Source organism: Furipterus horrens, unplaced genomic scaffold (assembly GCF_987537825.1).
Source record: "Furipterus horrens unplaced genomic scaffold, mFurHor1.1.pri manual_scaffold_4, whole genome shotgun sequence".
NCBI lineage: Eukaryota > Metazoa > Chordata > Mammalia > Chiroptera > Furipteridae > Furipterus > Furipterus horrens.
Genome location: NW_028327174.1, coordinates 47389733 through 47417461, shown reverse-complemented (window position 1 = coordinate 47417461; position 27729 = coordinate 47389733). Strand labels below are relative to the sequence as shown.

The 27729-nt window shown below is 35.9% G+C and overlaps 1 protein-coding gene across 1 annotated transcript in view; it reads right to left on the bottom strand.

The window, feature by feature from the left end:
- The window catches only part of ARID2 (AT-rich interaction domain 2), a 158866-nt gene extending 133122 nt beyond the window's left edge, over nt 1-25744 (bottom strand). The window contains exons 1-3 of the mRNA XM_090273041.1: nt 25530-25744; nt 25324-25417; nt 24145-24242 (exon numbers count right to left, since the gene is read on the bottom strand). Of these exons, the coding sequence (XP_090129167.1) occupies nt 24145-24242; nt 25324-25417; nt 25530-25621 (284 nt within the window). The 5' untranslated portion in view covers nt 25622-25744. The remainder of the gene's footprint in view (nt 1-24144; nt 24243-25323; nt 25418-25529) is intronic.
- Nucleotides 25745-27729: the final 1985 nt, after the last annotated feature.

The following is a 27729-nucleotide window of genomic DNA, read 5'->3' as shown; positions in this document are numbered from 1 at the left end:
TAAGCTTAATCTATCAGGTCAATGCTCCAACCAACTGAACTACTCAGCCAGGGCTCACGTTCAGTTTTGAAAGATAGCTTCTTGGACATAGGATTATTGGTTGACAGTTTTTTTTTTCTTTAAGCACTTTGAATGTGTGACCCCACTGCATTCTGGCCTCTATTAATTGTATTGGGGTTCCTTGTGACAATTTGTTTTTCTCTTGCTGCTTTTAGTATTTTCTACTGATTTTTTTACTTTCAGCAGTTTTACTAAGATATGTCTTGTTTGTAGATCTCTTAAGAGTTTATCCTAATTGTAGTTCATTAAAGTTTTAAAATATGTAGACATGTTTTTCAATAAATTTGGGAACTTTTCAGCTATTAGTTCTTCAAACTTTTTGTCTGTTCCTTTCTCTCCTGGTATTCCCATTATGTGTATGTTAGGACATTTGATGGTGTCCTACACTGCTCTGAGATTCTGTTCATTATTCTTTTTTTCTTTGCTCTTCATATTACATAATCAGTATCAATCTATCTTCAGGTTGGCTAATTCTTTCTTCTGTCAGTTCAAATCTATCACTGAACCTCTCTACTGAATATTTTTTCATTTAGTACTTTTCAAACCCAGTATTTCCACTTAGTTCTTTTTTATAATTTCCTTCTCTTTATTGATAGTATCTAATTGATATAACCTGTCATTATACTTTATTTCTTTAATCATAATTTTCTTTCTTTCACTCACTGAAAGAGTGGATTCTCTGAGTTCACTTAATTGAAGTGAATTTTCTTAAGAGTGAGTTCTCTCATTATAACATAGTTATAATGGATACTCTGAAATTTTTGTTAAACCAACACCTGGTCAATGCCTTTTTTCTAATCATACTTCCCTGTTCCTTCGCATGTCTCATTTTGTTCAAATCTGGACATTTCTGATATTACATTACAGCAACTCTGAACACTAGTTGCCTCTGTTTGGGATTTGTTATTGCTATTCACTTGTTTGTTTACTTATCCACTGTCTGGATTATTTCATTGAAGTCTACTCCTCTATGTTCCCTCAGCGTGAAGCCCCTGATACTCCTCTTCAGGAAGCAAAGCGTTACCATAGTTACCATAAGATGACAGTGGATTTGGCAGGGCTCCCTGTCTCTTCTCCTGGTCAAACCCAGCTGTTAAGCACCACTATTTGCTAGCTGACTGCTCTGTTTACAGCAATGCCCAGAGGCATAAAATGTTCCACAGACCGATCCAAACAAATCTGGGCTCCTTTAAAGGGTAGTTCCCAAAGTTAGTGTTTGTGATTTATTCTAACCCCAGGAGATCTCCTAGCATCTCTTTATTTCTGTGGTTCTCTCCTACAAACTAGTCAGCCTATGGTTTATTTATATCCAATGCATCCACCAATCTTCTCCTAATTGTCTTTCATAGCATCCATTGTTTTTAGAAGCACCCTTAAGCTCCAACTTCTCCACATACTGTTGCAAATGAAGTTAGGTCCTTTGAAAAGAAATTCAGAACTACTTTACAGCCTGATTCTCTCCCAAGCAAAGTCCCTGAGCTATGGCTCTGGAGCTGGGTTGGGGATAGTAGTGCACTTCTGAGAGGCAACCCAGCTTTGGGACCTGAACACTTGGTGGAGTGGAAGGCAGTAGCCTCAGGTCTTCTCAACACTCCTCTTTAAGTATGGAACTGCTCCCTTAAGAGCTAAGGCCATGGATGATTGGGAAAGAGTATTTTCAGTGGTACTGTGCACAAGAACAGCCTCTGTGTATGAGTGAAAAATAGGCTGAAGAACTGAAGCACTGTCTCTCAGCACCATTTACTCATAAGTTAGCCTCAGCAACAGGAAGCTAGGGACAGAATGAGAAATACTGATGCTTTCAGAAAGATACCCTCCAACTAGGCAGCGGGTGTGGAGAGAGAGGGAACCCCGTGTTCTTGGCTGTGCCAGTCTGGAGTGAAGTTTCTATCTTACTGAGCTAGATAAATGAAGAGAGAAAGCAAGTCTTGATTCAAATACCACAAACTCTGGCTGTTCTCGCCATTTTGAGCTGATTTTCTTTCTCCATTTGCTGTATGCCCTTAGGACCATTTCCAGAGACTTTAAATGACGGCTTTTAAAAAAATAATTTGGGCCAGTTTCACTGGGAAGTGGGTACACATGGAACTTCATGCTGATCTGCCAGAAGTGGGTTTTACCTACAAAAGCTATACCTCAACTGTCTTTTAGTGAGTTCTTAATGAATCTTCTTCACCCCCTCCCATAACAGGAGATGATTACCAGCGACAGAAGTAAAAAAGTTTTTTCCTCATACTCCCAAAAACAAAGATGCATGAACTATACAGATAGATCTCATATCACATACCACCACTATTCCCAGATCTCAGGGTTTGTCAGTTTTTAATGACTTGCCATTCTTACCTTGTCATGAGAGATTTTCTCATTTACCAAATTATTTAAAGCATGGAAAAAACTTGTTATTTTAAATTAACTCTATAAGGAGCCATTTAAACAAAAATTCCAAGTTACACTCCCCTAAATAGACCTCTTTTGTAAATACAGGTTCTTACCCACCTAATTTTCCCAAAGAAGAACATATTAACTTATTGAAACCAGACTTAAAAGTTGGCTTTAAGCCATTTAGGATACAAATATTTGAATTTAACCACTGAAGAAGATCCTAAACATATAAAACTACATTTTCTATGATAAATTAGTGTTCATTTTTACTGGAGATTCCAATTTATCAAGAGGAGCTAAATGATCAGTAAATATACATTCAACAGGGTTATTTTTCTGTATATGGTGAGAAAAGAGGAAGAAAAGTAACAAACATGTTTTTTGAAGCTGAAATGACAAACCAGTTTTATGCTAGAATACTAGAGTTAGCTGAACTATAATATATAGGGTTATCTATAAGACACTAACTAAAGTCAATACTGAACTCTTTGGGTTAGCAGTAGATAAGTATACACATGAAAGAATAAATCACATTTACTCACACGATCTTTAAAAAAAGAAAACTATCTTTAAATGTGTAACATAAAACTTAAAAAAAACCCTAAAATCCATGAAGTTAAGGCATCTAGAAGTATATCAACTGAAGCCAGTTAACTAATTTATAAATCATAAATTTCCAAAGTAAAGAGTACAGTTATAGATAGGGATTAAAAGGAAAAAGTAAGACTTCTACTTACAGACAGGATAGAATACAGTAATAAAATTTTATGTAAATTTGGATCTACAACCAAAGAATAAGAGAACTGGAAATTGTAGCAATATGAAAAAAATACATATTTTCTTAATATCTAAATCTCTTTAAAAGATAACTTTTAAAAAATTAACTACTAAGTAGTGCTTAGTTTATAAATATGTAAAATAAAAGAAAATAATAGTACAAGGGGAGAAATGTACGTATACTACTATAAGGCATACAATATATGTGTAATATCAGATGGTAAACTGGTAAGTTAAAGCAACTACTAAAACAAAGATTCTAAATAATACACAAAGGAGATAAAATTTAACTATAAAAATATTCAGCCTGAAAGAAGATAGAAGAGAAAAAATAAACAAAGAACAGACAAGACAAACAGAAAACAACAACAAGATGGTGAATTTAAGCTTAACCAGATCATTAGTCATATTAAATGTGCATGGTCTAAACACCCCAATTAAAAGAATGAAAGAAAGGAAAGTCCAATAATATGATGCCTCCAAGAAATGCACTTTAACTGTAAAGACACAGATAGGTTAAAAGTAAAAGAAAGGAAAAAAAATATGCCATGTTGTGTAGTATTCAAACAAATGCTAGAGTGGCTGGCTGTATTAATAATACACGAAGTAGATTTCAAATCAAATGTTACCAAAAATTGTTAAAAGTCATTCTTTGGTCATAATAATCTTAGAGAGATGCAAGAAAATATTAAAAGCATTAAGCAAGAATAAGCAGTTAAAAACAAAAAGATATTGGCTATAAAAAATATATATATAATTATTGAAATAAAAATATTTAATAGTTAGAAAAACAGAATGGATAGCACTGAATGACTTATCAATCTTTAAGACTGAATCAGGAAGTGTCCCAAAGAGCATCAGAAAATGATAAAAAGGTAAACACTTAAAAGAGAAAATTGAAGCAATATGGGGAAAGTGGTGTAACTGTCAATATCCACCTAACAGGAATTTTGTAAGCTAAGGAAAGAATAAAGGAAGAGGAAGAATTTGAAATAAAGGCCAAGAATTTCACAGAATTCAGTATGTGAAATATCAGAATGAAATGGCTTAAGAGTACTAAGAATGTAAGAAAAAAGCCAGTATACAAACATATTAAGAGTGAAATTTAAGCCTTTCAAAGACCAAAAAAATTACTCAAAGCTTCTGATAAGGAGGGAATGGGGAGATCACATGCAAAAAAAACAAGATAAAACTGATAATCAGATTTCTGAAGAGGGACACTGAGACAACAAAATGACAACGAAGTCTTATCTTAAGGGGAATAAAAATCTATTCTCAGAATTTTACACCAGGTAAATTATCACTTATGTGTAGGTGGTAAATAAATTCCAGGCATACAATATCTCAAACTTTACCATAAAAAGATATTATTTGAAAATTTTTTTGAAGAAGATAATCTAGCAAGTAATGACTCCAAAAGAAAACAGCAAAATTTGGAAAATAAGGGAAATTTTTAGATTTGTTATCTTTTTCTCTTTTTAAAGATTTTATTTATTTATTTATTTATTTATTTATTTATTTATTTATTTATTTATTTATTTATTTAGAGGGGAAGGGAGAAAGGAAGAGAGGGAGAGGAACATCAATGTGTGGTTGCCTCTTATGTGCCCCCAACTGGGGATCTGGCCTGCAACCCAGGCATGTGCCCTGACTGGGAATTGAACCAGTGACCCTTTGGTTCGCAGGCTAGCGCTCAATCCACTGAGCCACACCAGCCAGGGCTTGTTATTTTTTTTTAAAAGTATACTCATAAGACTAAATAATTAAAACATCACATAACCCTATTCCAACAAAATAAGGGTGGCCAGGGGAGAGTATGCTAGGGTTTTTGGAATTTACTGGGCAGAAAGAGATGGCATAGAGATTAAATTCAGATACTGAAAGGATATAATATAAAATAGCAGAGCTAAGCTCTAATATAACAATCACATGAGGTATAAATGGGTTAAATTCAGAGGACAGATCCTAGATTAAATGTAAAACTAATATTCAATTAAATGGAAAATAAAGGGACAAAAAAAGTAGCTGAAAAACCCTGGCTGCTGTGGCTCAGTGCACTGTCGGCCTGTGAACCAAGTGTCGCTGGTTCGATTCCCAGTCAGGGCACATAACTAGGTTGCAAGTCAGGTCCCCAGTTGGGGGTGTGAATGAGAGGCAACCACACAGTGATGTTTCTCTCCCTCTCTTTTGATGTTTCTCTCCCTCTCTTTCTCCTTTCCTCTTGCTCTAAAAATAAATAAATAAATAAATAAATAATTTTTTTAAAAAGTAGCTGAAAAATATGAGCCAAAAGAAAGCCACCATTAATATCAAATGAATTAATATTCAAAGGAGGAAGAGACAATAAGAGACAAACAGCTATTAAATACCGGTAAAAAGATAAAATGAGTGTGACTATGTATTTGACCAAGATGTACATAAAGCAACAACTGAAAATTCTGGTGCAGAATCAACAGATCAATGATTCTAACTAGAGGTGTTCAAATATGCATTTGAAAAATTATGAAGCAATTAAAAAAAGAGCATAGATGTGAAAGTCTGATCACATATGATGTAGATGACATTACAACAGAGAATATATTCTTTTTGAGTTTATACAGAACCTTCATAACAATCGATCAGAGGTTCACAGGGGGAGAAACGGGGGGAAAAGTGGGACAACTGTAATAGAAAAACAATAAACAAATTAAAAAAAAACTGATCACATAATAGGCAAGAAAGAAATTCTGATAATCCCCTAAATCAACAAAATACAGTCTGTTTTCACAAAGTATAGGCCAATAAAATTAAAACTGAAATTAATATGATAACCAAGGGAACTTAAAAAATGTTTTATACAGAACTTAATCTTGTGGATTAAAGAGGAACTTTTAAGTATAATACTTAGAGCTTGGTAACAAAAACAACAAAAAAAGTCAAAATATGTGAATACAGCCATGACTTAAAGAGAAATTTACTTATTTTTCAGGAGAAAAGCATACAAATTTTATTGAATTTTTACATGTACATGAGAGCTTAACACCCAAAGCAGTGGCCAGAACAGGAAGATTTTATATACTTTTTAGACAAAAGAAAGTTGTGAACGATTGACAAGTCTGGACTAGGGGTAGTAAGTGGTAAAAAAAATAATAAGTAATTAGGCAGACCTAAAAATAAAATTAAAGATTTGAAAACATTTTTCAGAAAAGAGGAATCATTAAAAACAAGCTCTAGGATACTATAATATTATACACATGAAAAAGTGCTTGTTAAACTATGAAACTTCCCAGATGTAAAGTATAATTCTTAAATACATTTTTCTAAATTTGTTTAAGTTGGAATTCAATATGAAAACTATTATACTAATACTAAAAGGAACCATCACTCATGTTCATGGGGTCTCTAAAAATTAATGTATGGATCTGAATAGGTCCACTTTCTTCCACTTAAATAAGATGCATGCACCAATTATTTTTACAATTTCAAAACATAGCTATTTAATTTTGACACAGACCTAAAATTCCCTATATCGCATTACAATTTAAGTAGAATATGTTCATTATCTTGATTGTGGTAATGATTTCATAGGTATATATATGTCAAAATTTACCAATTTGGGTACTTTATACATGTTCAGTTTATTGTATATCAATTATTTTTTCATAAAGATGAACATACTGAAGAGAGAATAAAAAGACAAGAACAGTTCTCAGAAACTTTGTAAATCATATGTCTGATAAAGGGTTTATCCAGAATATTTAAAGAACTCACAAAATTCAGTAATAAAAAATCAATCCAATAAAGAAATTGGCAGAAAATTTAAACAGATACTTCCCCAAAGAAGATATATAGATAACAAATAAACATAAAAGATGCTTAACATCATTAGTCAGTTAAGGAAATGCAAAGAGACACTACACAACTTACAGCATGGCTAAAATTAAAAAACAAAATAACAATACCAACCCCTAGTAACAATTAGGGGCAACTTAAATTCTCGGTGTTTACCCGAATGTAGTGAAAATGTAAAAATAATGTTCCCCAAACATTATTTTCAGCAAATTGTTTTGCTTAAAAATAAACACTGCAAACCTTACATCCTCAATATGTATAGAATAATAAAGGTCAAACACTTTGAGCTGGTTTTCAAAATCCTCCACAAAACTGGCACCAATATTTGGTCCCATCTTACCTTCCACCAATCACATGCAGGGTTCATTTACACAACTAAAACACATTGTACTTATCTTGTCTTCCCCCTTTCCTCATACCTAAAACAACCATCTCCTCCACCATCCCCCTTTTTATACTCTAAATCCAACCAATCTTTGGATGCCAAGCTTAAGGCCTCTTTAATAAACTCCCGTCTACCCTCAAACCACAGCGATTTCCTTTTTTTGTTACTTCCAATGACCCTTTCCACCATTCATTCATCGATTCCTTTAGCCATACATTCACTCCTATGCATGCACTAATATACACTGCATTATGACGATTATGACCCTGGCTGGTTTGGCTCAGTGGATTGAGCGTCGGCCTGCGAGCTAAGTGTCGCTGGTTCGATCTTCCAGTCAAGGCACATCAGAGAAGGAAAGCTCTGATTCCAAAAAAACCTCCGCTGCCTTGCGGCATACCTCTTCAGGGGAAAGGCTAAGGGAGTAAACCCCGACAGAAAATCGGGAGCCGGAGTCCCTAAGGCGGTTTGACATTGTAGTCAACACCGGCAACTCCTGCGGCGCACCTGAAGCCAAGCTGTATTGACTCCGTCTTTCCCTTGGACCCTTCAGCTGCGAAGAGAGGGGGGGTCTGCTGCATGGGCAACAGCAGACCCTCCATATCACCCTGCCCAGGCTCTGTAGCTTCAGCTCCACTGGAGAGGACACTCCAGCGTCATCGCAAGATGTCGATTCAACACGGGAGGAGACAGATACCGTGTCACTCCCGAGTTGGACTGCACAACCATTCTCGGCGGTGCAGATAAGACTCTTTAAGAAGCTACACCATCGTCTCTCGAGACGGACGGCTGCCGACGATGACCATCTCAAAAGCTATGAATCCCACTGGGACAAACCACCGTCCTATCAATTTTTTCACCTGGATTATTTTTTAGCCCTCTAATATGTCTCCTTGCTTCAGCCCCTGATCCACCCCCACCTCATATACATAAATACCTTCACCTATTTATAACAAACACCCAGAGATCCAGATAAAGGCAATTTACTGCTCAAAATCCTCCAGTGGCTTCATTCAGTACAAGGCAAAGACCTCACAAAGGTCCTACCAAAATCTGGAAGCAGCACTCTCTTATCTCTCTGATTCTAATCTCCAACTTCTCTCCTGTTTACTCACTAACTGTAGCCACTATGGCCTGCTTACTGTTGCGTGAACATACCAGGCATGATCCACTGCTGTTTGTTCACTCTTACCCAGATATCTACCTGGTTTGCTCCTTCACCTCTTTTGAGTCTTTATTCAAATGTCACCATCTTAGAAAGACTTCTCCTGTCTACTTTATTTAAAAATATAACCCTTCCATTTGAAATCAACTCTTTTATCTGCTTTTTCTCCCTGCACTCTGTTTTACTTTTTTTTTTTTTTCTGTCTCCTTTTGCTAGGTCCAAACAAGGAAATATTTTCTCTGTTTTCATCACTCATGTATGTCCAGTGCATAGTGTCTGGCAAATGAAAAATGATCAATCATTATTCACTAAATCAATGAATAAACAGCAGTATTCTGCATCACAGTAAAAATTTTGTTTCTGGAAGCAGAAGACCTGGATGGAATTCCAGCTCCCCAACTTTGTAGTTGCTGCAAGTTACTTAACCTCTGTAAACATTAGCTTCCTCATCTATAAAATGATGATGATGGTATCAATTTTAGAGGATAGTTTTAAGGATTAGGATAATGCAGGCTGAGCACAGTGCCTGGCAAATAATAAATGTTCAATAAATGTTAGCTATTACTGTGAACATTCCTGACTGCAAAAATGCCTCCACCGAGTTATTATATCATTCCCGGAATCTTTTTTTTGTTTTTCAAGAAATAGTTGTTACCCTGCAAAATCCTTGGGTCTTCACATTCTAGTTTGAAACAAAATCAATATTACTTGGGATCAACTTTCACCTTACACAAGAATATATTTTATTGTAGCTTGTAAAGAGAGATGGAGAGACATTAATATCTATTTTACCTAAAAAAAATTTTTACGTACTAAACAAAATTGCACAAAACGCCACATTTATCACAATGTTAATGTAAATATATATTCTACAACTGCTTGTTTCATAAAATCACAAAAGAAAAATTATGTAAGCTTAGGGCCAGATCAACGTAATGCTACACTACCAACTCTGTATTTTAGAATTTTTCAATTCTTTCAAAATTTTCCACATTAGATTTTCCATTGCTATGAGGCCCACCATACCCACCTGAGTTCATAAACACCTCCTCAGTGGCATGGGATCTGATTCACGTCAACTACAATGTATCAAATGTTGACTTACTGGGGCTTTAAGAGATAAATAAACGTTTAGAAAAGTCCTTGACCCCAAGACTTTCATAATAAAATAAGAGCAATGAACTATAACTCACAAAGCTAAACTATAATCCTGATACCACTTACTAGCAATGTTACTCCGTGTCTTTTTTCCTTATCTGTAAAATAGGATTATACCTATCTTGTGGAATTGTTGTAAAAATCAAATAAAATGAACATTTGTAGAAATAAACTATATACAAATTATATGCCACACACAAGTTTTATTGTAAAGATACATTAAAGAAATTTTAAAAAATAAAAAGCCACAATCCCACAACTACCTCAACAATTTTCATATTTTGCTTTTTTCCTTCAAATCTTGTTTTCATATACGTTTAAAAAATTGTAATCCTGTGCACCTGGGGTAAGACAATATAGCATGATTTTTCTAGAGCTGTATAGCCCAGGTTGAAATATGAGCTCCTGAACTTAACTTGGGACTTGGGACAAGATTCTTAACCCTCTGTCCTGTTTTGTATATCATCAGGATAACAACAGTACAGTGAGGTGCAAAGAAGAAGTGAGTTATTGTAAACCACTTAGTACAGTGCTTGGCACATGGAAAATTCAATAAACAGCTCAAAAACAAAAAACAAGATATAAATTAAGTATTCTGTTTTTACAAAAAATTTAAGACGATGTGTCATAAACCAAAAGCTCACTATTATCATAAGTTTCTTTTAAAAGGATTCTTTATATTGATGATATTTAAAATAAATCTCCCTACCATTCATTAGTCCAGATATATTATAATGTATAATAGAATCCATCTATTGCTTCATACTTCCAGTAGAGGTCTCCATCTAAATAATAATGTAGCAGACTGAAAACTTTAAATTAGTATTTCTGGTTATTTAAAAACAAACATACAAATTAGTGGCTAGCTTTAGGATATATACAAATTTAAGTTTTCTAAGCAAAACATTTAAAACAATGAAATATAAAGTAAAAAAAGGATTTTTCCTAATGATAGTTATATCAATATGTTTTGCTGTGGGTTCTCCAATAATACTAGCCTGTCTTATAAACATAATCCTTTGGACAGGAAGGGGAAAGAGACAAGACTGTTGGATACAATGATAAATCAAGGGCATATTTATCACTGTTACTGCCCAACAATTTAATACCCATTCCTCACAGATGGTCTAAGTCAGTAGAACTATCTTCGCGTAAAAGTAAAAAGGTCACATTATGTAGTAGCAAAGAAATCTCTGACAATCTTCTATATATGGTTTATTCTTTTTAAATCAGAATCAAGTGGCTAGAGTAATAAAGGCAACTCTGAATTGGCTTCTAGTTTCCCCTCCCATCATTTAGTAATAGTGATCTTAGGCAAGTCAGTTATCCTTATGCAGGCCTACCAGAAAGCATGAGGCTAGACCACCTTCTTAAAATCCCTTCAGTTCTAAAACTGATGATGCTGTGAGTTGACAGGTTCAGTAGCCATATCCAATGATTGCTAACTACATACTTTTTGCTCCTGTCATAGTAACGTAAATTTCAGGCTTAGTAAGCTCTGCGCTACTAGGCCTCTACAAAAGATTAAATTTTCATATAATACTAATATCTAAGTCAGCTTAGCCCCTTAAATGTGAGAGACTTGATAAACAGAGGTAAGATTTGGTATGCCCAGGGACTGACAAAAAAACTACCAAGCAATTTGCTTAAAGCTAATAAATAGTGCTACATGCATGTACGCATGCACATACACACATCCACTTAAGCTTAACCTTCATAGTTTATAAAGAGGGGGGTAAAAATGAAGAGATATTCTAACCAACTCTCAAAGCTGAAAGACTTTACTATCCAAATTATATCTAACTCTAGAATCAGATATACAGTGCAAAAATGTAAAACATTTAATTTAGTGATAATGGATTTAATTAAATTCACCCAAACATGCATATAAGATTTCTGATTATAACTAAAGTATAAATTTGCTTAAAAATAAAAAAGTATTTATTTTATTTTAGAGAGGGGAAAGGAGGAAGAATGAGAGGGAGAGAAATATCGACATGAGAAACATTGGCCAGTTGCCTTCTATACATGCCCTTTATACACATCCTGACCTAGGATGGAGCAACTAGGCATGTGCCCTGAACCTGCAATTTCTCGGTTTGTGGGATGATGCCCAGCCAACTGAGCCATGCTGGCCAGGACTAAATTTGCTTTTCATTTCCACAGGGTGAATACTTCATAGAGAAGACTTTTAAATTAAAATTACTCCTCATCTCGACAATATTACAAAAACAAAAACAAAAAACAAGCAATGATTAAATCATAGTTTATACTAGTCTTAATATAAAAATCAAGTAATGAATTAAATGCCTTGTTTATGTATAACAAGTGATGCAATGGCCAGCAAAGAATGAAACAGTAAAGACTGCTTAATGGATAGATAGAACAGGAAAGATAATTTTCCTCCCAAGGTATCATTTAGCATTTTTAGCTGATTTTATTTATATATTAAATTCTTAGATCATGAGAAATATTCACATTCAAATATAAGCCACAGAATGGGATTTAAAAATTAATATTTGATATAGTTCCCCTCTTGAATACAGATGAAGAAATAATGACAGATTTTAAAAATTAAAACCAAATTCTGGAAGATAAAACGTAAGAAAAATGCCACTAAATCTGATTTCTAAATCCAACAGTATTGTTCATTCAATAAATAGATACAGAAATACTATATTAGTAGAGCAGATAGAATTAAGACTGCATCAAGGACACTTAGCAGGCAGTACCTTACTCAATGAGCGAATGTTAGAAATATCAAACTAAGGTCAGCAACAAGACAAATAAGATGCCCTCACCTTTTCAACTATTAATCAGTGGTCAATACATATTAGACAAAAGAAAATAATTAGAGGCATGAAATTTAGAAAAGAAGTAAAACTATCTTTATTAGTAAATGACATGTTAATATGTCTAAAATATTTTTAATCAATAATAAATATTATACAAACAGTAAAACAGTAAGGCAGATTATAAACTAAAAAATCAACCTTTCATATAAATAAATGATAACCAATTAGAAGATATAATGGAAGAGAAAAACCACATTTACAAGAGCAACAAAAACAATAATATACTTAAGAATAAACTTTAAAAATATTCAAACTCTATAAAAGGAAAATTTTAGACTACTGAATGGCATGAAAAGATTTGAATAGAAAGACCTATTGTTCTTAGGTCAACTCAATTAACATCATGATGCCAGTTCTTTTAAGATAATTTATAAATCTAATGTGATCCCCATTAAAAAAACATTTTTTCTGCAACTAAAACAAACTAACATTAAAGATCATACAGAAAAACAAACATAAAATATCCAACAAAACCTTGGGGAAAAAAAAAAGAACTACGGTATGGGAATGGCACTACAAAATATTAAAACATACTATATAAAACTACAATAATTAAAACATAGTGAGATACCATTTTTTAACCCCCCAAATTAGTAAAACTTAAAAAGCCAGACATCACGTTACAAGGCTGTGGGAAACAGACATTTTCACATACTGCTTATGGGAAATAAAATAATTTTCTTCTACAAAGCAAATTGGGCAATATTTAATAAAAACTACATATGCATTTATTCTTGGTTACTGCATGAATTCCACTTTAATGATTTATTCTGATATACCTCCAAAAATTGGAAAAATAGGTCTGCATAAGGTTATTAGATTCACAAAAGATTACTCATGTGGCATTATTTGCTATTATAAAATATTGGAAACAATCTAAGTGTCATTATATAGGAGAGTGGTTAAACAAACTAGGATATATCCACACAATGGCATACAATGCAGTTGTAAAAAAAAAAAAAAGACTTTATAAATTTACTTAGAGTAGTATTCAAGACAGATTAAGCAAAAAAAGCCAAAATACAAAAGAAAAAAAATGTGTACTCTTCATTTTAAGAAGGGGAACTACAAATGCATAGATGTATCTCAAAGAAAAATGAAAATTGTAAATAAAACCAAAAACACAGGAAGGATAACCAGAAACTAAAGAAACTGATTACCAACAGAGCATGGGTGGGAACGATGTAGAAGAGAAAGGGGGGGGGGGGGAGGGAAACTTCCAAGTATATCTTCTCTTTTAGAATTATATTAAGTGTTTTACATATTCATAAATAAAATTAAAGGAACAAGAATGGGGAAAATCCCAAACTGACTACAAATGCAAAGAATATGAATCTTACTATATTTTAAATAACAACACTGAAAAAAGGAATCCAATCACTGTGAATTTTTTAACACAGTATTTTACTGATGACATAGCTTCAGTATGAACAAAAAAGAACTGCAAACAAATCTTTAACTCTACTTGGCAGGTTTGTTGTTCGTTGTGGTATAAGTATAACAATTCTTAAAGTATTCTCTATGTATTATAGAAATAAGATGAGTAAATATACAGGGAAATAGGGTTCTCAATGCAGGTAAAGGGAAATACATGGAATGGAAGAAGGCAAAAACAAATTTGTATGCACTAATAATTAGGGATATCAATACAGCCTTATGAATTTCAAAATATCTATATTTACAGTTAAAATAAACTTCCTAGCTCTGTCCTTCAAAAGGGCCCAGAGGAAAAGATAATCCAATAACAATGAGCATACCTACTACCCAGATCTTGGTTTCTATATACCATTCTACACAAAAAGGAATCAGGACTCCTTGGAGACATAGATGATGCCAGAGAGCTGGATAAGCAAAACACAAGTTGATTCTGGAAGAGCTTATCTTGATAGAATGCAAAAAGGGCTCAATAATAATGGGAACATGTTGAAAAGATACAGAAGCCATCCTGAAAGAACTCCTAGTGGCCAAATTTAATAACATAATGCAAAATGCATTATAATGGATTTTAACCCATTGTATAAATTAAAAATCAAATAAAAATAAAAATATTTTTCTTATAGGTTACTAATAAATATAGAAGGAATAATAGTTAGGAAATAAGCATTGTACATCCTTCATAATAAGTGATTTAGGCAAGAATCATCAATGGATGTTAAAAAGATTGGGTAAAAGAAGTTTAATGGTGAGTAAGATTTTTACACAATTTCAAAGTATGTCCCCATAGGTTACTTATTAATTATAAACGAGGAAATGGAAACTTCATAGTGAAGAAACCAGGAGGACACCACCTTAACCAAAGCTAACATCAGCAGTAATGGGACGAAGGGACATCAAACGCTTCCTGCCAAAAATGCTGAACCTAAATCTAATCCTGAAAAACATATATGACAAATCCAAGTTTTATAATACAGTCATTGGCCTATACTGTTTAAAAATGGTAGTATCATGAAAGGCTGAAGAATTAAAGATATGTAATACAAGATCATGGAGTGGGAAAGTGGGTATGATTGCTAAAAAAAGACATTTTTGAGACAATTTGTAATATTTGAATAAGCTCTGTATATTAGATAATATAATTATATCCATATTGAGTTTTCTGAAGTTGATAACTATACTACTGCCACAGAAGAGAATGTTTTTATTCTAAGGTGATATATGCTTATATTTCCATATAAAGGGCACTAATCTACAATAATATCAAAGGATTAAAGAGTAACAATAACAATAATATGTGTACACACACACACACACCATCACATAAAGAGAACAATATAACGCAAATGTGGCAAAATAACAATTGGTTGATATTAATGAAGTATAAATAAGAGTTCACATATAGCTAGCAAAAAAAAAGTTAGTAAAAAAAAAAGGCTGCCCTGGCAGGGTGGTTCAGTTGGTAGGGGCATTGACCTGTACCCCAAGAAGCTGCAGGTTTGATTTCCAGTCAAGAAACATACCTGGGGTGCAGGTTCAATCCCCAGTCTGGGTATGAATGTGAGGCAACCAATCAATATCTCTCTCTGTCTCTCTCTCTCCCCTCTCCCTCCCCACTGCTTTTCCTCTCTCTCTAAAATCAATAAATATATGCTTGGGTGAGGATTAAAAAAAGAAAACATGACAAGAAAGAAAGGTTCACCATTTCTCTCTCAAACAGATTTTTTACTACTGTATTAATACATTGTAATATGGGGTTACCTGGAAACATTACTAAGAAATTCAGAAATTTGACTTTTTAATGGTGTAAACTAAAAAGATTATACCAAACCACTTAAGCACTCTTGACCTATTACTTACAAGTGCACTTGGAGGTACACAGCCTGCTAAGGTACTAACTACTGTTTATGGAGCACTAAGTGGTCTGATCTGAGCTCAAGTACACTGAAAATTCACTTAATCTATAAACCATTATGGAAAGTATGATCAACCTGGGCATTATTACAGACAAATTAAAATTCAGCCCCATCTCTAAAGGACTACAGGTTATGTATTTTCTGCATAGGGGCCTAACTTACAACCTTTTCTTTGTCCTGTTTTAAAAGGATGTTCCTACTGACCACAAGTATGTTTAAATTAATATTTTACTTATTTAAAATTAACCAAAGGACAAAAGTTTCATCCAAAATGATGACATACATGATTATATAGTATATATCATCTTCGTACACACAGCAACTGACCATTAAACACTATAAGGATTTACCAAATAGTAAAAACTCAAAAGGCAAGATTTGTGTACTTTACATATTTCACAGTAAGATGTACATTTAAACAGTGTAGTCTAATATAACTTTATGTAAATACAGCTTCATAAAAAGCAACATTTTAGTTACCCCATTATACGGTAATAAAAAAATCTTTTAGTAATAGGAATAAAAGGTAAATATATCTAGAACATGAAATAATACCCAAAGATACTTAACAGCTATGAATGATGGAGGATTAAGTGTAAGACAATGTTCTGTAAGATGTAAAGTAAGTCTATCACCAGGGAAGGGGACGGAAAGGTGAATGGGAGACAGTGTGGTTTTAAGAGATGCAGAATACGCTTTCCAAACTGGTAATTATGGCTGACATCTTAAAATTGAGAATTGGATATAACCTACAATCTTTTTTTAAAAGAAGTAACTAGTATGCTTCAGAAGAAAAGTTTGAGTAGTGTAAAGAAAATTTTTTCTAAGTGCTATTTTTCTAAGATTAAATAACAGCAATTACTTCTGAAATTTTAAATGATAAAAATAAAATCTCACATATGAAAATGTTTTAAAAATAAAGATGAAGTGCATTAAACAAAGTAGGCTATAGCTAGTATTGTTATTTTTATAAGCTTTTATAAAGATAGGTTAACTCCCCAAAGCAGTAGTAGGATAGATCAACAAAATTCTAACAAAGAGAAAAAAAATATTCAGTAAATTCAATAAAACAATGGTATCCTACTTGTGGAAAATAGTATAAAGTACTACATTAAAAAAAAAACCAACCCAAAATATTAAGAAAAACTTACTTTTACTTAATTTTTTAAAAACCCAAACGATACAAATACAGTTAGGATAGGTTTGAATTAGTAGTTTCATTTACCCCCTTTTTCCCCTTAACTGAAGTGGAGCCCTTGTTATCATCTCTAGAGCCCAGAGACAAAGTATAGGGTGAGTCTAGGCTCTGCCTCGAGATGACAGGTACAGCTTGAGCAGGTGCCTTAGACCAGATGTCACCTAGAGGTTTTGTTCTGGATATATATCCCTGGTTAATATGTTGATGCCAATTTAAACCAGTTATCTCAGCAACTAAATTGGTTACATTACAATACTTAGATCAGCTATTCTCAAACTTCAGCATACTTAAGAATCACTAAGACACACTTTTTAAAAACATAGTTTCAGACTATTTATATCTAAAACCACTGATCAATCTTTGCACCACTAAGGCAGGACGACTAAACATTTTATGTCTCATGATCTCAAGAACACAGCACTACCTATTAGGTATGCCTAAAATATTGAACTTGAATGTTATCAACCTGTAGATCTAACTATCGGTTTCCAGGAAATAAATACAGGGGATAAAGAAACAGGTTTACTGACACTAGAAGGAAGGGATCAAATAAATCCAGAATCTGGGACATTCGAAAGGACAAACGACCCCATTACTTTAACAAATCAATGGCATGATGGGAAAAGGAAAAGAAATTATTAAGAACTAATGAGATAAAACAGCCAAAACAACAGATTCGGTCCCACTACGAAATTCTCTTGCAGTAAGATGTGGAAGACCCTGCAAATACTGACTTGGATATTAAAGAACTATGGACCCATCTTTTTTGGCCAACAATTCAGAATGTGGAAGCTATTCCTAGACATCACCAAGAGATTTCAGTGCCAGCAACAGGTTATTGCAATGTACTTTGTCAACAATGTATGTGTCTTGTAGGAAGGCATTAATTTCTACTATACAACATAATGAATATGCAGATAGTATCCAAGCACAAGAGAAATTCCTTTATGCTCTGAAACAGAAAAATATATGTTAGACTATTTTAATAATATAATTCTTGGAAATCTTAATGAAATTCATAGATAATCTGAATGGTACTAAGAGTGACAATTTACTCTAAACCGTCTATTTCAAGTCCCCCAAAAGTTTTATTTACTAAGTGGATGCATTAATAAATTTTATGGTAGATAACCAATACCATTATCAATCAGCATATATGCATTTTTTTATACTTCTGGATAGAACCACTCTGCCTAGTTCCTTGGTTGTACTATGGATAACTGAACTAACCATATTATTTACATTTATTTTAAACTCAAAAGCCAATACTTTTGCTTTTCATAAAAATGCTTACAATTTAGTCAAAAAATATTTGAAGATAATCTTTAATCTTAAAATTTCCATTTTTTTGTTTTCGTTTTATAAGATTTTATTTATTTATTTTTAGAGAGAGGGGAAGGGAGGAATTGAGAGAGAGAAACATATGTGAGAGAGAAATATTGATTGGTTGCTTCTTGAACGTGCTTGTCCAGACCGAACCCACAACCAAGACATGTGCCTTGACTGGGAATCGAACCAATAACCTCTGGCTTCATAGGACAATGCCCAACAAATTGAGCCATGTCGGTCAGGGCATCATTTCCATTTTTACCTATAGTTTAAGTTTGGTCCTTGAACCAACATCTACTTCTAAAAAGTTTTCCCTAATATCAAAATTCATGATATGACTTCTCAGTTTTTAAAGCTGTGGAACTGAAGTAAATATAAATTTTTAGCAGGACTATCAATATCATCATATTTCAACAAAAGTAATTATTATTCCAAAATACAATGTTCTAAAACAACGTGATCAATGATTCTGCTACAGATCTTTGGAGAGGCTTGTTTAGACAAGTTTAAAGAAAAAAATTTAAATTTAAATATCCTGTTAAAAAAAATAACCCTCTAGTAAGAATGACAGACAACCAGAGAAATAAAGAGCAGTTAGATATTTGCCTTTTGGGGACTGTTGGTTCAAATAAGAATCCTAAAAGAAGACTAACCAATCAAATAAAATGAGTTGTGAAGTGTTTGACTGTAAAGAATATCATGCCAATATATGAACCAAAGCCTAAGACTTCAAAATCTTTATTATGGTCACATATGTTTTTGTCACATTTTAGTTTGAACAGTTGGAAAAAAAAACTGTTAGGTTTCCCAAACTGTGCTCCATAAAACTCAGTAGGTGTTCCTCAAACACGGGGTTTCACACCACACCCTTGTGATATGTGGTGGGTGTTTGGGAAACACCATTTACCATGGGTAGGAGGAGGGCGGTAATAACTAGTGTTCCTCCAAATTGTCTACAGTTCCACAATGCACAATAACAAACTAAAGTCTGTAAGAAGTCCTGCAATACAGTAACCAAGTTTAGCTTTATTGCTTAAATAAATCCATTTGGCCTTTTTATTCCAGGAAATATATATTGATATTTTAGGAAAATGAGTTTTTAACATAACGCAAACTGTGATTTTTCTACTCTACTTGACCCTGAGTAAGAGTGTGGTGATGATGGTGGTGGTAGATCTAAGAAGCAAAGAGAATCCCCCCAACCCTGCCCCCATATGTCTCTCTAATTTCTAATTCTGACAAGCCCCATTTCTACCAATAAACTTTAATAGGGTCTATATCCCTCCAGAAAATGGCCAAAAAGCAGCCTTAACAAATAATAATAAATATTCTAAATACTTTACCTAAAAATATGTATTGAGTACTTGCTTGCTGATTAATGTACCTAAATTCTAATGAATTTTTTTTTTTCCTTATTTTCCAGTTTCCACTATTATTCAGTTTGGGAATATAAAAGATTCACAGAAGACAGAAACTTTTCTATCACAGTTATAGCAGATTTCACACACAATGAACAATAAAAATACTGAATCCACAACAGAGTAGAAGTGGAATTATAAAAGAGTACTCCTATTTAGAAATAGACATTTTTAGTTAATATCTGAGGCAGAAAACATAAATGCAAAAAAGCATATAAACTTTTTTGAGAAGTTAAGAGTTTTTAGTTTGAAGCCTCAGTGAAATTTTTATCTTCAATAAACTATCTATCTTGGAAAGAGTTAAGATTTATTTCTACTTTGGGGCAAATTTAAGCTGCTTAAAATATGGTTTTTAAGACAGCAGTAACCTAGCTGAGCTCTGATAAGTCTTCCACCTTTCTCCACTTTCTACTCTTGCTTTTAACAAATCCACATGCCCTTTAATATGTAACAGAATATTAGAAGATATCAAAATCAGGTTTGTTCAAAATGAAAAGATATAGTTTAAAATTAAATTTAAAATGTATATATGAATAATTTATTTAGTTATTCTTCCATTTTCCATATTACTTTTATTTTCCTTTCTTGAATAAGGAAAGCAATCTCTGTTTATCAATTCACAAACTCAATGTATTACTTTATTTGTGTATTTATTACAATTTTGAAGCATTCTTTCATTTAACCTCAGGTCATTCATAAAAAGCTTTCTCTTAAATGAAGTGATGTACATGGTGGACATTAACTACACAACACGTGAGTGTATCAATTCTATTTAACTGATAAACATATACTCTACTGGTATAATTTAGGGAGGGCTTTATCCACCAAGGAAAAAATAGAATAAATTCATAATGCAATTGAAAATTCACTATGGTGGGTGGAACTCTACAATTAAGTTTCTGACTATTCTAAAGGTAGGTAAGTGTAAAAAGATCATTTAATATTATAAGAAAACCAGTAACATATAATTTTGTACAACAAATTTTTAATGTCTAAGATATTTCACTTCCTTTCCAGAAAATCAAGTTTTATAAATGAATACACTAAGTTAACTTTGACTATAGCTGTACCACAAGAATCAGTAAACAAAATTCTTCAATAAGTATTTGAAATATTTACTTAAATCTTCATACTAAGGCTTCAAAATCTTAATAGAAATAAGAGTAATAATTCTTCCCCCAACCTTAGCACCAAAGCAGAACAACAACAAAAAATTCACAAAGTAAATAAGGAACACACAAGGTATAGATACACTCAGGCATAAACTTAACCACATATAATTGCCAATTATATTTTAATTTCTTAAAATCAATTTGTGACTAACAAACTGAATCATAATACACAGATTAAACATTACTAAGCACATGTCAGGATCACAACGTTTTTGCCCAATTAACAAATGTCCCTAAAACCATTTCGATTTTTTTTTGCACTTTAATTTCTCCATTTACAAAACGTGTAGTTATACCTTATCCTTTTATACTTTAGAGATAATCTAATAATAAGCACTTGTGGAATATATTGAGGTGCACATGCCAAGAAAGGATCCAAGTACAAACAAAATATATAGACATCAAAGATGACTAATATCCAATTTTTACATAGAGTACTTTTATACATCATCAGTAAGGACTTACATTTAAAAAAAAATTAAATGTCAATGTTGAAACAAATAACGAACTGCATTTTCAATTTTAGACTTTGAGAAATCTTTGTAGACAATCTACAACTGATCAAATGTGTGTTTGATGGAATCAAGTTAAATTTTGGCAGACCACTAAACTCAAGTTTCTATATTTAATGACTGTCTATGTTTGCATCAAAACAAACAAAAATGTAGAATATAGACATGGCCAGCATACTAGTTTGCTCTTATTTTTTAAATGTCTCTAATATCATGAAGATATATAATAAAATATTAGGCTAACAGCCATCATCCAATTAATAATAAAATTACAAAGCAATGTCAGCAAATATTGTAAAAGAGAACTACTACATGTAAGGACAGTCTTACAATAGGTCAAATGAAAAAGTAATTCATATTAAAGAAATTATTCCACCTATGATTTATAAAATACATTATCTGGTCATCAGAAACCATAATATTCAATTTGATATATGGAAGAGGCAACTATGAAGTAGTAATCAACTTGATTACTCTTTCTTACTATGAAGAGGCATTCTTACGGTTAAGTAACAGCATCCCTGTGAAAGCTTGACATCCTGTCTACCAGTTAAATTTTTTTTAGAGGAAGGTGTAAAACCCAGCATAATACATGTCTTCTAATTGTGCAATAGTATACCATTATGATAAAAAAAAATCTTTCAAGGTTGGTAGTACCCAATTTTTGACCAGCATATTCCTTTTGTATTTCTTTAGAAGCCATGCAAATCTTCATGCTTTATTTTCCAAAACAAATGCTCAACTTTTTTTCCTAGTAGCCTAGCTACAACCCTACAATAACAAACCTAGAGAGTGACATATGGAGGAAAAACAAGTTTAGTTAAAGACAGATGAAAAAAGCAGCTTCTGATAAGAGATTAAAGCTCAAATTGATATGAGAACAATGTAAAAAGTTGCAAACGATCTTGAAGCTGTACAGTAAAACAGTACCTATAAGTATAAGCAGCATATGATATGATCTCAAGATAGAAATCAAAACTGGAAAAACAGTATTTTTGTAACTTATAAAAAACTGGAAGTCTGCCCTTTAATTGATTATGCTAAAACCCTGTTAGGATCAATGTAAATTCCTCAGAAAAATACACACATCCATTTCATGCACCATATATATCATATAGTACCTTATGAATATTAAATTTCAATCAATCAATCAATCAATTCAGTAAGTATCAGGAATAACTTTAAATTTGTATTTTAAACAGTCTAAAATCCAAATGTTCAAACAGAAAACAAGGACATGCATTAACACTATTTCTCTCAATGTTATAAATGAAGATGAGCAAGTAAATATCACTATAAATATAAATCCATGATTTGGAGGTTTTGTTTCACTTTGCTATTTGTTTTAGTCCTTTATTTAAATACGTACTCTAACATACATGCCATCACACACACACAATAGATAACAACTAACCATATTTAATATTTTCTAGACTTCTTTGTAACTCAGTAACTACCCACAAAGTTTGGTGAACTCTTCAGCTTCAAGTCTGAAGTCAATCTATGATAGCCAATAGAAAGGACACCTGTGCACAATTACTACATTCCTATTTCAGAATGTTAAACGTAACACAGAATATCCACAATGGGAAATTACACTTGGAGCCATAATTAATGCCAAACTCAAATTATGCATAAGCCACATTATTTTAAAAAGGCCATCCTATAATAATATTAAAAAGTAATAAATATAAAGAGCAGTATTTAGTTTTAAATAACAACCACCAACTAAGGACCCTCTATAGGTAAGTAAACATTAAAAATAAAAGATGACCTTGTAATAAATTACAGTATAAAAACATTTCTAGGAAAAAAAAAAAACTGGGAGACGAAAATAAAGTTGAATCACATCTAAACTTATTACATACCAATTGAATAAGAAATTTACTTTGTCAAATAGTAAAAGAGAGATAATGAAAGAGAAATCCAAATCATAGGATTTTTTTCATAGTATCCTTAACTTTTCCTAAATATATTATAATCTTTTTGAATGATTTTAAGTGAGTTGAAAATTCTAAAAAAAAAAAAAAAAAATCTGGAAACAATTCTGGTCACCTAAGGTACCAACATGTTATGTATGTAGAAACATCCTACTGAAAAACTACTCAGTGACCCGGTTCCACACAAGGGGTTTCATTTCATAAAAATTTTCAAGTCAGAATTTAAAAAGGCAAAGAAGTTAATAAAACAAAGAAAAGATTTCCAAAGAGATATAGTTTCATTAACTATCTTAACTCTTTTACTAAGCATCACCTTTCTGCCCCTTTTTGGATATCAAGCAATCAATAACAATGTCACAAAAGAATGTTTACCAAGATGGGGGGGTCACCTGTAATAATTCTGTATAAAAAATATAAACAATCTTAAAATGAGGAAAATTTTCACCACCCTAGAACCTCACTTTATGGATATTTAGTGTTTCCCAAACTGAAATTAACAAAAGTTTAGAAAACTGGTGTGCAAGGTTTGTTTTGTGTATGTGCGTGTTTGCTAAAAACAAATCTCCCCACAGGTCTCTTATTTCCAAATACTGTGCAAGAGTCACTACTACTCACCGCAAGTAATACTGTTTTAAAGCAAAGGCAGCATTAGAACAACTTCTGGGAAAGTTGAACTCTTCAACAATTTCTCCCCACTGATTCTTCTCAGAAACCTGTTAAAAACACAGCCACGCTTTTCTGAAAATGCACAATCCAAGAAAACTCCAAACTAACTATGAAATAAATACCCATTCTACAGAGATCTGTAGATACCCAGGTATCAATGGGTGTTTTCAATCGATCCGTAAGAGTTACTAAGCAAGGGCTGCTTGAATCACTGTGTTTTCACCCGAGAGCCCAGTATTTAATAGCACTTGTTTTGTTTGGGGGGGGCGGGAGGGGGGATCTGGTGGGTTTGTTTTGTTTTTGAAGCCCGGACAATAACCAATCGCAAGTCCCTCTGTCGTCCCCTTTTAAATCTCAACGCGGTCCGTTTACACTTAAAAAAAAAAAAAAAGTTCAAAAGGATCAATACTGTTCCGGACAGCGACGTTCGCAGGTTCTGGGGGGGCCGGGGCTGGGGCCGGGGCCGATTCCGATCCCTCTCCCAGATCTATCCATCTCCATAGGCCCTTCTTTGAGGCCTACAGCTTCTGCCTAGCCTTGAAGCCTAAGATGGCTATTTGGAGACAGGTCCTGGTTTCTTTTGTTAGCTGTAGAAACCCAGGGCGACGGGGCCGAGGCTGTGCCCCCGGCTGCCGGGATCATTTTGCAGCCGATTATCGATGTTAAACCTGCCCGCGCTAATTTTGAGTTGCACGAAAACTGCTCTCTGAGTCTGTGTGTGTCTGTGTCTCCGCCTGTGCTAGAGCGGCAGCGGCGGCAGAGCTGACTCGCGAGCGAGCGGGCGGGCGCGGGCACGGGGCGGGCGCGGGGCTTCGGCGGGCGCCCCGTACGCCCGCACTCCCCGCCGCGGCGCTCAGACCCCGCCGGGGCGGCCGGGCAGCGGGCAGGGCGCGAGCCGGCGCCGGGCCGCCTGCCCGCCTGAGCCCCGCGCCCGCCGCGCGCACGCGAGCCACCAGGCCAAAAACAGCCCCGCCGCCGTCCGCCTCCGTGCCACCGGCTGCGAGCGAAAAGAACGCCTTTTGCCCCCGCGGGCCACCCCCCCGGGCCCCGAGCGCCCACTCTGGGGTCAAAGGAGACTTTTTGGAGGAGGCCAGCGAGAGGGAAATACAAATTAAAACTTCCACTCACCTTCGCGAATCCGCCTAAAGTAGTGACTCTGGTGTAGAGACCGTGAAGATCCAGCTCCTTCCCACCCACCGCAGGGATTTTTTTAAAAGGCGACCTGCGGGAGAGAAAGCCCCGCACTTGTCAGCCGGGACCCCGCGCCCGGCCCGGGCGGGAGAACCCCGTTCGCCCCGGCTCGCCCGGCGCTGCCCCCCCGGTTCTCCTCTCACCCTCTGCTGTGGTGGAACTGCCGCAGCTCGTCCAGGAAAGCGAGTCCCTTTCTCCGCTCGTCCGGAGGCGCCTTCCCCGTCGAGTTTGCCATTATTTTTTCAAAGGAGGTTTTTTAAAAAAACCCAGATCGGTGTTTTAAAAGCGCCCCCCGCTCCCTGCGCTTCCTACCAGAGCCCGGAGCCCATTCCTCGGCCGGCGGCGGCGGCGGGGCTCAGTCATGGGCCGGCGGTGGCGGCGGCGGCGGCGGCGGCGGCGGCGGCGCAGGGAGGGAGGGAGGGAGGGGGAGGAGGAGGAGGAGGAGGGGAAGGAGGGAGCGGGAGGCCAGGGGGAGAGGAGGGAAGGAGGGAGGGGAATTTCTAAAAAAGTTTAAAGAAATCGGAGCGAAACTAGAGGGGCAGGCGACTGCCGGATCCGCGCGAAGCCGCGGGGCGAGCGCGGCCCCCACCCCTTCCTTCCCTCCCTCCCCGCGGCCCGGCTCTCGCCCGCCTCTCAGCGACGCCGGCTCTGGCGGCTCAGCTTGGGGACGCGATTCAACATGGTGCTGCTGCCGGGGGCGCGCGAGCGAGCGAGCGAAGGAGCGAGCGAGCGAGCGAGGGGCTAGGCGAGCCGACGGTGAGGGGTCGGGGAGGCTGGAGGCCCGGGAGTTTCGGCGGCAGCGGCGGCGGCGGCGGCGGCGGCGGCGGCGGGGCTGGGGCAGGCGGGGCTGGGGGTGGGGAGGGGGAGGTCTGTGTGGTGGTTTGTGGAAAGCTGGGCGACAGCGTGTATTCCGGCCGCGGCTTCGCTGGGCCCTCGCACACATTCATGCGCGGCCTCGGCTGCCGAGGCCGGGGCGTCCAGAGCAGCAGGCACCGGCAGCAGCCGAGCCGCTACGCGCTGCTCGCCTGCTTCCCTCTCTGTCAGCCTCCCTCTCTGCTGCCGCCAGCGCCGCCGCCACGGCTGGGCAGCCAGCGCTGCACAGCGACCCCCGAGGGCCGGCCGCGGCACTGCGCCTGGCTCCACACCGCCCCGGCAGCTCCTCGCGGGGAACAATAGACTCGGCTCGCCGGGTTTAGGGTTCATCTGCAATGTGCCGCACATTTCACACGCACACAAAGCCGGCGGAAAGGGGGGCGGCGCGGGGAAACGGCCACTACCGGTTGTTTCAGGGTTAGGGGTGGAGGCAATGTTAGCGTCCCTGGCCCGGCTGTTGGGAGAGCTGCCAGGGAGTCACCCACCCTCCCGACAGAACTGGTGTGGCGCTCGGGAGGAAAACGAACCTCAGAGGGGCAGCACCTCACGCTACGCATCATTCACAGATTGGAATAAAGTCAATTTGTTACCTTTTTTTTTTTTTAAGGTCTAAAGGAATCGGCTTTTTTGAGCCTTGTGCTAGTATTTTGGGGTCTGGTTAGCACATTTTCCATGAATTATCCACAAACTAACTTTAGCAAACTATAAATTAAATACAGTGTGAACTGTCCTAGTTCTGTAGAAATAAAGTAATACTCTTTAATTCATTTTGCCTTTGGTTGGTTTCATGTATGCAACTAGATCATGCTGTACTGATTTATACAAACGGTAATTAAACTGGTTGGAAAGCAATCTTTTGAACTTTGACAATAATTAGCGTTTATGTTTTTATATTAAGGTATCTTTAAAATAAATTCGTTTAAAACAAATATTGACTAAAGCCGTGTTTTTCCTTGCTTTCTCTCAAATGCGATCCCCGTTTAAATATTTTTGAAGGTTAAAAAAATGTTGCTTAAGTGGGAGACCCAACATCTCAACAAATACTAAGTTTGCACTTGCATGGGGTGTTGATGTTGGCCCTTAGCTACAAACTGTTAATTAAGCTTCACAATACGTGAAGCCTATCATTAGTCCCATTTTAATGATGACCATCACGGGCAAAGTCACTAACACAAGGTCACAGGCTAGTAAAGGTCTGGATGGATGATTATTTCAGGTAGTGGTTCCAATGGGAACATTATTTGCTGGTGAAAAAATTATGTAACACCGTCCAGCATGCTTCCGGTGCTCACTCTAGGAAACGGATTTATTTCCCAAGTAAAGTTTGTCTCAAGTGGGGTCGGAATAAGGCTGTGGCTAGGAGGTTCTTGACACGCAGAGGCCAGTGACTGTCTCGGAAGGCTGTGAGGGGCGGAGACCCAGCCGGGGGAGTGGAGACGACGGCCTGTGCCGGAGGCCAGGGGGGCGGAG